Source organism: Thunnus thynnus, chromosome 15 (genome assembly GCF_963924715.1).
Source record: "Thunnus thynnus chromosome 15, fThuThy2.1, whole genome shotgun sequence".
Lineage (NCBI taxonomy): Eukaryota > Metazoa > Chordata > Actinopteri > Scombriformes > Scombridae > Thunnus > Thunnus thynnus.
Genome location: NC_089531.1, coordinates 37,956 through 50,671, shown reverse-complemented (window position 1 = coordinate 50,671; position 12,716 = coordinate 37,956). Strand labels below are relative to the sequence as shown.

The window sequence follows — 12,716 nt, the reverse complement described above, 5'->3', positions numbered from 1 at the left end:
TGTTTTCTACCTACATACACATCTGTGTGTGTGTGTGTGTGTGTGTGTGTGTGAGTGTGTGTGTGTGTGTGTGTGTGTGTGTGTGTGTGTGTGTGTGTGAGGGAGAGTGTTCATGTTTCACATCTGACGGCGGCTGGTCCTGGATCTCCTTTTGGATGCTCGGCTTCTCACCAGAGCTTTCTGCTGGGGGACGATGGGCTGGGCGGAGAGGGCGTGGCTTTGATCAGAGAGGGCGGACCCTTGAGCTGAGGAGGCGGGGCTTTGAGCGGAGAGGGTGGGACTTTGCAGTTTGGCTGAGCGAGAGCTGAACTTTTTCTTCCCTCCTTCATCAGAGTCTGGGCTCTCGTCTTCTGTAAGAAAAAAGTTTGAAACTAACACTGAATTAGATTATTAGTCGTAAACATAGTATAATGATCATATTTATGGTATAAACGTAGTATAATGATCATATATATAGTATAAACGTGGTATAATGATTATATTTATGGTATAAACGTAGTATAATGATTATATTTATAGTATAAATGTAGTATAATGATCATATATATAGTATAAACGTGGTATAATGATTATATTTATGGTATAAACGTAGTATAATGATTATATTTATAGTATAAATGTAGTATAATGATCATATATATAGTATAAATGTAGTATAATGATCATATATATAGTATAAACATAGTATAATGATCATATTTATAGTATAAACGTGGTATAATGATTATATTTATAGTATAAATGTGGTATAATGATTATATTTACAGTATAAACGTGGTATAATGATCATATTTATAGTATAAACGTGGTATAATGATTATATTTATAGTACAAACGTGGTATAATGATCATATTTATAGTATAAACGTAGTATAATGATTATATTTATAGTATAAACGTGGTATAATGATTATATTTATGGTATAAACGCAGTATAATGATTATATTTATAGTATAAACGTAGTATAATGATTATATTTATAGTATAAATGTAGTATAATGATTATATATATATATAGTATAAACGTAGTATAATGATCATATTTATAGTACAAACGTGGTATAATGATCATATTTATAGTATAAACGTAGTATAATGATCATATTTATAGTATAAACGTGGTATAATGATCATATTTATAGTATAAACGTGGTATAATGATTATATTTACAGTATAAATGTAGTATAATGATCATATATATAGTATAAACGTGGTATAATGATTATATTTACAGTATAAACGTGGTATAATGATTATATTTATAGTATAAACGTGGTATAATGATTATATTTACAGTATAAATGTAGTATAATGATCATATATATAGTATAAACGTGGTATAATGATTATATTTACAGTATAAATGTAGTATAATGATCATATTTATAGTATAAATGTAGTATAATGATTATATTTATAGTATAAACGTGGTATAATGATTATATTTATGGTATAAACGTGGTATAATGATTATATTTACAGTATAAATGTAGTATAATGATCATATTTATAGTATAAATGTAGTATAATGATTATATTTATAGTATAAACGTGGTATAATGATTATATTTACAGTATAAATGTAGTATAATGATCATATTTATAGTATGAATGTAGTATAATGATTATATTTATAGTATAAACGTGGTATAATGATCATATTTACAGTATAAATGTAGTATAATGATCATATTTATAGTATAAATGTAGTATAATGATTATATTTATGGTATAAACGTGGTATAATGATTATATTTACAGTATAAATGTAGTATAATGATCATATTTATAGTATAAATGTAGTATAATGATTATATTTATAGTATAAACGTGGTATAATGATTATATTTACAGTATAAATGTAGTATAATGATCATATTTATAGTATAAATGTAGTATAATGATTATATTTATAGTATAAACGTGGTATAATGATTATATTTATAGTATAAACGTGGTATAATGATTATATTTATAGTATAAACGTGGTATAATGATTATATTTACAGTATAAATGTAGTATAATGATCATATTTATAGTATAAACATAGTATAATGATCATATTTATAGTATAAACGTGGTATAATGATTATATTTATAGTATAAATGTGGTATAATGATTATATTTATAGTTTAAACGTGGTATAATGATTATATTTACAGTATAAATGTAGTATAATGATCATATTTATAGTATAAATGTAGTATATTGATTATATTTATAGTATAAATGTAGTATAATGATTATATTTATAGTATAAACGTGGTATAATGATTATATTTACAGTATAAATGTAGTATAATGATCATATATATAGTATAAATGTAGTATAATGATTATATTTATAGTATAAATGTAGTATAATGATTATACTTATAGTTTAAACGTGGTATAATGATTATATTTACAGTATAAATGTAGTATAATGATTATATTTATAGTATAAATGTAGTATAATGATTATATTTATAGTATAAATGTAGTATAATGATCATATTTATAGTATAAACGTGGTATAATGATTATATTTATAGTATAAACGTAGTATAATGATCATATTTATGGCATAAACGTGGTATAATTATCATATTTATAGTATAAATGTAGTATAATGATCATATTTATAGTATAAACGTGGTATAATGATTATATTTATAGTATAAACGTGGTATAATGATTATATTTATAGTATAAACGTGGTATAATTATCATATTTATAGTATAAATGTAGTATAATGATCATATTTATAGTATAAACGTGGTATAATGATTATATTTATAGTATAAACGTAGTATAATGATCATATTTATGGCATAAACGTGGTATAATTATCATATTTATAGTATAAATGTAGTATAATGATCATATTTATGGTATAAACGTGGTATAATAATTATATTTATAGTATAAACGTAGTATAATGATCATATTTATGGTATAAACGTGGTATAATTATCATATTTATAGTATAAACGTGGTATAATGATCATGTTTAGTAGTTTCTTTCTCACCATCTTCTTCTTCAACGCTGTTTGTAGTGACAGCTTCTGGAATAATAAACAGGATTTTTTTGTAAAACACAAACAGACTGAATCAGTTTAATATTCAGATGCAGAAGAAGAAAACAGGACGTACCCGCTGCTGTCACCTGATTGGCTGCCACGGCTGCAGGTAGATACGACATTAAAAATTAAGTGAATGACTGAAATTATTTATATTATTATGAGTAGATTTATAGGTGAATGGATGAGTAGATTTATAGATGAATAGATTTATAGATGAATGGATGAGTAGATTTATAGATGAATAGATTTATAGATGAATGGATGAGTAGATTTATAGATGAATAGATGAGTAGATTTATAGATGAATAGATGAGTAGATTTATAGATGAATAGATGAGTAGATTTATAGATGAATAGATGAATAGATTTATAGATGAATGGATGAGTAGATTTATAGATGAATAGATTTATAGATGAATAGATGAGTAGATTTATAGATGAATAGATTTATAGATGAATAGATGAGTAGATTTATAGATGAATAGATGAATAGATTTATAGATGAATAGATTTATAGATGAATAGATGAGTAGATTTATAGATGAATAGATGAGTAGATTTATAGATGAATGGATGAGTAGATTTATAGATGAATAGATTTATAGATGAATGGATGAGTAGATTTATAGATGAATAGATTTATAGATGAATGGATGAGTAGATTTATAGATGAATAGATTTATAGATGAATAGATTTATAGATGAATAGATGAGTAGATTTATAGATGAATAGATTTATAGATGAATAGATGAGTAGATTTATAGATGAATAGATTTATAGATGAATGGATGAATAGATTTATAGATGAATAGATGAGTAGATTTATAGATGAATGGATGAGTAGATTTATAGATGAATAGATTTATAGATGAATGGATGAGTAGATTTATAGATGAATAGATGAGTAGATTTATAGATGAATGGATGAGTAGATTTATAGATGAATAGATTTATAGATGAATGGATGAGTAGATTTATAGATGAATAGATGAGTAGATTTATAGATGAATGGATGAGTAGATTTATAGATGAATGGATGAGTAGATTTATAGATGAATGGATGAGTAGATTTATAGATGAATAGATGAGTAGATTTATAGATGAATAGATGAGTAGATTTATAGATGAATGGATGAGTAGATTTATAGATGAATAGATGAGTAGATTTATAGATGAATGGATGAGTAGATTTATAGATGAATAGATCAGTAGATTTATAGATGAATGGATGAGTAGATTTATAGATGAATAGATGAGTAGATTTATAGATGAATAGATCAGTAGATTTATAGATGAATGGATGAGTAGATTTATAGATGAATAGATGAGTAGATTTATAGATGAATAGATGAGTAGATTTATAGATGAATGAATGATAAATGGCTGAATGTTTGTTGTCATCTCACTGTCTGCTGTCTCTGCGCTGGTGCTGCTGACGTCTGAAACACATCAACAGGATTTCATTGTTATCGTTATAAATGTCACACATACAGGAAACAGGTGAGCAGGTCGGCTGAGTTACGGCAGCAGCAGGTAAACAAACTGGAACAGAAGCAGTTTTACAGCTCTGACGGATCTGATGTCAGATATCATCATCATCATGTGCCTACCTGAAGGTCCTCCTCCGTAATACTGGGATTCATCTGAAAACAATCAGTAAAAACAAAGGTTAGTGTGATCAGTAATAATATAATCCATCTGGACAACAGAGGAAATAAAAGATGCAAATGTTCATTAGATCTGAGATTGAAGTTTTATCATGTGGAAGTTTTTACTTAAGATTGTTTAATAGACATTTATCCCTCCAATGAATGGAGGTCGAATGGCACATGCTGGCTCACTGTCACACTCTCATGGTTTACAGGGACTCAAATACAACACAGCATCATTGATGTGATCAACATCTGTGATTTCCTATAACATCATGTCTCTATTCATCAAGAGGACCACAAGATGGCACACTAACACAAAACGACCTGATTCTACTGAGACTGACTGAACTCTAAAGAGACAGACAGCAGCTGGATATTTACTGTGAACTTTACTAAATATCTGAACATTTCTCTGCTGTATTTCTGCAGAGGAAAGAACTTCAGAGCCTGTATTTATCAATGTATATGAAATTTTAGACTTGAGGCACAAGTTAAACTTTTACTCAGACAAAAAAAAACTATTGGTCACATTTAATTGGACTTTAAATATTCTGAAATGCAGCTACAGACACAAAATAAAAATGATTTATCCTTTAACATAATGTGTCTCAGTATTGGATATATTTGACCAAATACAGATTGAGTATTATTATTATTATTATTATTATTAGTATCAAGTATTTCAGTGTTTTACAATTTGCATTATTATTATTATTATTATTATTATTATTATTATTATTATTATTATTATTATTATTTGGATCACTTTTTTTTGTGAATCGCGTGTTTCTGTTTCATTTGCCTAAAATTGCCTCTTGAGGAATAATAAAGTTTTTTTAATTGAATTCTGTGACATTATATTAGATCATTGGTAATGATGGACAACATATTATCATTATATAAAAGGTATGATTAAGAACTGGGTAATCTTAGCTCACCAGTTACAGCAGCTTTTCCTTGTGAGCAGATTTCTCCAGATGCACTTTTGTTTGGATGTTACACTTTTTTTGGTATTATCTACAAGAACCACCAAATCCTCCTCTCCACACTCACTGAACTTGGCATCTCAGGATCTGCCCTCCGCTGGTTCATGTCCTACCTCTCAGGGAGATATTTTAGAGTATCTTGGAGGGATAAGTGTCCAAACTGCAAAGCTTATCCACAGGGGTTCCTCATGGGTCAGTGCTCGGTCCGCTTCTTCTCTCACTATACACAACCTCACTTGGTGCAATCATCTGTTTCCATGGTTCCTCATACCATTCCTATGCTGATGATACCCAGCTCTTCCTGTCGTTCCCGCTGGAAGACCACACAGTCTTGTCTTGGATCTTGTCATGCCTTGCCAATGAAAGACCGCCACCTTCAACTCAACCTCTCTAAGACTGCGCTCCTTGTCATCCCAGCCAGTCCCTCCATACAACAACAGATCAGCATCCAGCTTGAATCAACCCAACTCATGCCCACAAAGTCTGCCTGAAACTTGGGTGTCATGATCAATGACCAACTAACCTTTAAGGTTCATGTGGCCTCAGTCACTCAGTCGTGTCGGTTTGTCCTGTGCAACATCAGGAGGATCAGACTCTACCTGTCTGAGCTTGCAGCACAACTCCTGGTACAGGCTCTCGTAATATCGCACATTGACTACTGCAACTCCTCACTGGCAGGCCTCTCCTCATGTACGTTCAAGGTGCCCAAAACAGCACGTCACCCTGCTGTTCATCTCCCTCCACTGGCTCCCAGTTGCTGTCCGCATCAAATTCAAAACCCTGACACTCGCTCACAAAACAGCAACTTAAACAGCTCCTGCCTACCTGAACTCCCTCATCCAGGTCTACACTCCCTCCCGCTCACTACACTCTGCCAATGAAAGGCACCTGGTACCACAACAGGACCCTCAGTCACTAGCTAGACTCTTCTCCTTTGTAGTTCCCCGGTGGTGCAACGAGTTACCAAACTCAAAAAAAACCTCCCAAAAACCTTATTTCAGACTTATAAAATCAGACTTGGCAAAAAACGGAATCGTTAGGTCAGACTTTTAAAAAACTGGAAATCAGAATTGGTCAAGAAAATTGCAATTGGTGCATCATTAATATTAGTATGAAATGGTGACAGCTGTGTCATTTTAGTTAAATGTAGACCTTTGTTATTTGTATGTCAGCTCTTCAACCATGCCAGAGTGGAGCACTAGAGCCCATCTTGGAACTTGACTCAGACTCAATCTTGATGACCCGGACTCAGACTCAGGTAATGGGGACTCGACTCAGACTCTTAGTTGGTGACTCAGACTTGGACTCAGACTCAAACCAAACACTGGGGAATCGAGACTTGACTCGGATTCAAGATTTAGTAACTACAACACTGAACTCAACTAAGTAAAGAGAAACAACAGTCCACCATTACTTTAAGAAGGTGAGCCAGTCTGGAACATTTCAACAACTCTGAAAGTTTCTTCAAGTGCTGTTGCAAAAACCATCAAACTGGCTCTCATAGCACCCCCCCAGACAAGGATGACCAAGCGTTACTCTTCTGCAGAGGATATGTTCATCAGAGTTACCAGCCTCAGATATCACCAATTAACACCTCAGATTAGATCCAACATCAATGCTTCACGGAGTTCTAGTAGCAGACACATCTCAACATCAACTGTTTGGAGGAAACTGTGTGATTCAGGACTTCATGGTTAAACTGCTACAAGGAAACCATGACTGAGGGAGACCAATAAGAGGAGGAGAAACACAAGGACTGGACATTAGAGGGTTTGCTGGTGACACTGTTGGAGAGTTATTCAGAATTCAAGGCACACTTAACCAATATGGCTGCCACAACATCCTGCAGTGACATGCCATCCCATCTGGTTTGAACTTAGTGGGACCATCATTAGTTTTTCAACAGGACAAGGACCCAAAACACACCTCCAGGCTCTGTAAGACTGTTTGACCAAGAAGCAGAGTGATGGAGTGCTGCATCACATGACCTGGCCTCCACAATCACCCAACCTAAACCCAACTGAGATGGTTTGATTTGGGATGAGTTGGACCGCAGAGTGAAGGAAAAACTGTCAGCATATGTGGGAACTCCCTCAACACTGTTGGAAAAGCATTTCATGTGACAATGAAGCTGGTTCAGATATTATCAACAGTGTGCAAAACTGTGGCTACTCTGAGGAATCTAAAATATGTAACATATTTTGGTTTGTTTAACAGTTTTTTGATTCCACGTGTTATTTTCTAATTTTTGTCTTCAGTATTGTGTATTGTTGTACAATGTAGAATCTAGTAAAAATTTTAAAAACTTAATATATATAAAAAATATATATTATATTTATATATATTAATATATATAAAATTATATATATTAATATATATGTATATACAGTACACACACTTGCAGATTAAGTATAAATAGTTATATTTTGTAAGGTTCTGTTTAAACTTTCCTCCCTGTAGCCTGATGAAACCATCAGTTTTGGATGTGAAGTCTTACCAGTCTGATCAGGAGAGACGGCGTTCATACTCTCTGAAACAACAACAACACAGTTCAGTCAGAATATCTTCAAATATTCAACTGAACAGTAACTGAAGTGATATCATGGTCATATTAAACATTTTTTAACTCAGAACCATGCTGAAATATTTTATTTTATTTTCATTATGAGTCATTCAGATGACTGAAACTCTCATCTGGATCCATGAGATCAACATCAAGTTTGTGACTCACCTGTTGGAGCTTCATCAGATGTGGAATCTTTATCTAACAGTGAGAGAAAGAGATGAGCCAGGTGAGAGGACAGACAGGTGAGACAGGGAGACAGCTACAGTATATCTGTCAGTGATGAGAGATAGATAAGTGATTTACCAGTGGACATGGCTTGTATTCCAGCATCTGCAACAACAAAACAGTTTAATTAAACACTGACTCATCAGTCAGGTTAACCTGTCAATCAAACTGTGATGTAATCTGATTATCTGTCTATCAAAACAGATGTTATTATTTCAGACAGAAGAGATATTAATCGGCATAATGTTTAATTATTAACTCTAATCAGATTATTTTTAATCGGGATAGTTTAATAAGATTAGTTTAATCGGACTAGTTTGAATCAGGATAGATTAAAGGACCAGCGTGTAGGGTTTAGTGGCATCTAGCGGTGAGGTTGCAGATTGCAACCACCTGGAAACCCCCCCCCCCCCACCTTCCAAGTGTGTAGGACAACCTGTGGTGGCTGCAAAACTTGCAAAAAATGCAAAAGGCCCTCTCTAGAGTCAGTGTTAGGTTTGTCCATTCTGGGCTACTGTAGAAACATGGCGATGCAACATGGCTGCCACCATGGAGGAGGACCTGCTCCCTCTGTAGATATAAAGGGTTCATTCTAAGGTCACTCTACCGAGACTGCACTACTGTGGGTTCAGCTAGAGCTGCTGGTCAGTCCTCAGCTCTATTGCTGCTGGATCTGTCAGCTGCCTTAGACACAGTTAACCACCAAATCCTCCTCTCCACACTCACTGAGCTTGGTATCTCAGGATCTGCCCTCCGCTGGTTCATGTCCTATTTCTCAATATACACAACCTCACTTGATGCAGTCATCCCCTCCTATGGTTTCTCATACCATTGCTATGCTGATGATATCCAGCTCTTCCTGTCATTCCTGCCAGAAGACTCTCTCCTCATAGTCTCGGCTCACATCTCGTCATGCCTTGCCGATATATCAGCATGGATGAAGGAACGCCACCTTCAACTTAACCTCTCTAAGACTGAGCTCCTTGTTATCCCAGCCAGTCCCTTCATACAACAACAGATCAGCATCCAGCTCAAATCAACCCAACTCATGCCCACAAAGTCTGCCTGGAACTTGGTAAATTGTAACGAAAACTTATTTTCAGGTGATTATACATAAAACATACTTGTGAATATTATATTCCATTTCTGCCAAGTCCGTTCAGTTAGGTGCCACTAAATTCCACACACTTGTCCTTTTATCAGATTAGTTTCAATCAGATTAGTTTTAATCAGGTTAGTTTAAATCAGATTATTGTTATCAGAGCAGTTTTACTCCGAATTGCTTTAATTAGGTTATTACAATCAGATTATTTTCTCACCATTGGAGTCGAGGTCTCCCTCCACCAGCAGGGCGAACAGAGAGAACAGAAGAACAACATTCCTGCAACACAAACACAGCCTTCAGTCTGAGAGCCTTTGTGTCCTTTCAGGGTCACCGTACAGAGCTCCACTGCTTCCTCTTATTGATAATTTGTATTAATGACACATGGAAGCTTTAGTTAAAAATGCAAAATCTGTACTGAGGGTGGTGCGAGAGGAAAAGTCTTCAACTCTAAAAGTCAGGACAAACATCATATTTGCTTGATGATGCTGTGGCTGTAATGAACTCTGTAGCCTGCAGGGGGCGCTGACAGCACTTTACTCTAGAAGTTCAGTACTGACAAAATATGAAACATTTCAAACATCAGCTGTGATCATGTTTCTGACAGGAACTGATTTCATAGAAACAGAGTACTCCATGCATCTTCCAACAGAAAGCAGCTGAATCAGGTTCTTCTCAGTATGAAGACAGCACACCTGAAGTGTACCATCAAATTAATCAGTGTGCTCCAGTCCCTTCTGTTTTTGAGGAACTGATTTTATTTATTTGGATGCATTTGATTAAACAAAATAAAACATCTGAATACATAATGTATGTTTTATTTAAGAATTACTACAAGTTTTAAAATTCAATCTGATCTCTTTGAATGTGACTGAGATGTCACATGAATGTTTATTCTGAATGTTTATTTTCAAAATGTCTTTTTGATTCAGTCTCAAAAATACAAATTACACAAACTGGAATTATCAAACATTTCACATATAAAGTATAATTATTGCATTTAGATCCAGATTTACTAAATACTGCTGACGTTCATCACACTGAGCTGAAGATGACTCAACAAACTATCACACACACACACACACACACACACACACACACACACACACACACACACAGAGTAAGTAATGAACTTATGTAACAAACAGGAAATTAAACAAACACTGAAATCAGATTAAAAACTTCTCAAACATCAAACAAAAACATTTTCAAAGCTTCACTGATGTTTCTGTTTCTTTCTGTGGAGCGCTGCATTGTGGGATGTCAGGTTGAACAGAAGGAAACAGAGAAGGATGGACGTACCTGGAGAGCATGATGGTGCTGTGAGGTCAGACAGGTCCCTGGATCAGTACGACAGGTGGACACTCAGGTAAACACACAGGCAGACAGGTGAGTTGCAGTACTCGTCTGGCTCTGAGCTGCTGGCACCGCGGTTTATATACCTGCCTAAATGCCACCAGGAGTGTGTGTGTGTGTGTGTGTGTGTGTGTGTGTGTGTGTGTGTGTGTGTGTGTGTATCAGGTTTCTGTATTAATGTGCAGCAGGAGGAGGTGAGAAAGACTCATCTCTGTACCTCTGAGGACCCAAACGTAAAGTCACCCTAATTCACCTGATTAGCATTTTGTTCCTTTATGCTTTTAATATGTTGTTAATGTGCTGTTAAAATGTTGTTAATATTGTATTAACAGGCTGTTAATATGTTGTTAACATTCTGTTAACATGTTAATATGTTGTTAGTGTTGTTTTCATCACCTATAGTTATGAAGAGCTCACTGACAGAACAAGTCTTAAGTCTGAAGACAAAAGACGTAAAAAATATGTTCTAACTTCATGAAATCATCCTCACTGTCCATCCTCATATTAATGTCCTCATGCTATAACAATGTCCTCCAATGTAAGTGTCCAACACACACACACACACACACACACACACACACACACACACAGGTCCCGTCTTTGTGGAATTTCCTGACGTCCTCACAGTTCAGGGAATCCCCCTCCAACACAGTCATTACATTAGCAGCAGGTCATGTTACATCAGAACACTGGATCCTCCAGTCTCAGATCCCTCTGATAGAACCTGTAGAACAATCAGAGCAGAACAATGAGGCTTCACCTGGAACCTAAACCACCAAAGAAGACAACCAGACCAGAACCTGAGGTTATGAAGCATCTCAGAGATGAACATCAGTCCTCATTGTCTCATATATGTCCCTATGACAGTATATTTCATATTCATATTACAGTATATTACTTTTACTTTACTTTTTACTTATATTAAATATATGTTTTTAGTATATTCTGATTATTGTGTCCCTATTTACATACATGAAGTGGGCACACACACTTTTCAAGATGTTAAATATATATTATATTTTTTTATTGTATAGTTATATTTCTATTTTATTGTATTTCAAATGTATATTACATTATAGTTCATATGTATATTACATTGTATTTCATATTTATATAACAGTATATTTAATGTTCAATATTTATATTACATTATATGAAATCTCAGCAGTTAGAAGTCTCTGCCTGACAAACCACAGAGAGACATTCTGTGGTGTTCAACCTTAAACTATTAAAAGATACCGTTTGGCAACTCCTTTAGCCACAAAATTCTCCAGTAGTCTCGAGTCTCTACACAAACTTCCCTGGTAAATATACAGCACTGGCTGTCAGGTTTGCACCTTTGCTCATTCACCCTAACAACTTTTTCCTGTCTCTGGTAAATGTGACTCAACAGAGAACTCTGGATCTGTATGAGGTTGCCCGATGATGTCCCCAGTCAAGGTCAGCAGTTCTCCCCTCCTGAGAACAGCCTGGGTTATGACCAGCTTTCCCTTCCAGAGTCATCTGATGGTTAGACAGAACTTCTTTGAGGGTTCTTCTCCATGGTCTCCCCGAACTCCTCCCACACCCGGGTTTTTGCTTCAGCAACCAACAAAGCTATCGGCCTTTTGGCCCTCCAGGACCTGTCTGTTGCTTCAGGAGACTCAGGAAGAGAACTCCTCAGTGGCAAGGCACCAGGTATGGATGAGATTCGCCCGGTGAAGTGAAGGCTCTGGCCATTGTTGGGTTGTCTTGGCTGATGTGTCTCTTCTGTGTCAC

At 34.5% G+C, this 12,716-nt stretch overlaps 1 protein-coding gene across 2 annotated transcripts in view; it reads right to left on the bottom strand.

Moving 5' to 3' along the window:
* Nucleotides 1-11,673, bottom strand: part of si:ch211-133n4.6 (uncharacterized protein LOC797776 homolog) — a 12,081-nt gene extending 408 nt beyond the window's left edge. The window contains exons 1-10 of one of the 2 annotated variants that reach the window (XM_067611787.1): nucleotides 10,905-11,673; nucleotides 9,820-9,881; nucleotides 8,579-8,605; nucleotides 8,441-8,473; nucleotides 8,207-8,239; nucleotides 4,682-4,714; nucleotides 4,478-4,510; nucleotides 3,141-3,170; nucleotides 3,017-3,052; nucleotides 1-371 (exon numbers count right to left, since the gene is read on the bottom strand). The exon at nucleotides 1-371 is cut by the window's left edge and continues 408 nt beyond it. In XM_067611787.1, coding sequence (XP_067467888.1) covers nucleotides 118-371; nucleotides 3,017-3,052; nucleotides 3,141-3,170; nucleotides 4,478-4,510; nucleotides 4,682-4,714; nucleotides 8,207-8,239; nucleotides 8,441-8,473; nucleotides 8,579-8,605; nucleotides 9,820-9,881; nucleotides 10,905-10,915 — 552 coding nt within the window. In that variant the 5' untranslated portion in view covers nucleotides 10,916-11,673 and the 3' untranslated portion in view covers nucleotides 1-117. The remainder of the gene's footprint in view (nucleotides 372-3,016; nucleotides 3,053-3,140; nucleotides 3,171-4,477; nucleotides 4,511-4,681; nucleotides 4,715-8,206; nucleotides 8,240-8,440; nucleotides 8,474-8,578; nucleotides 8,606-9,819; nucleotides 9,882-10,904) is intronic. The other variant, XM_067611788.1, reaches the window with a different exon arrangement.
* Nucleotides 11,674-12,716: the final 1,043 nt, after the last annotated feature.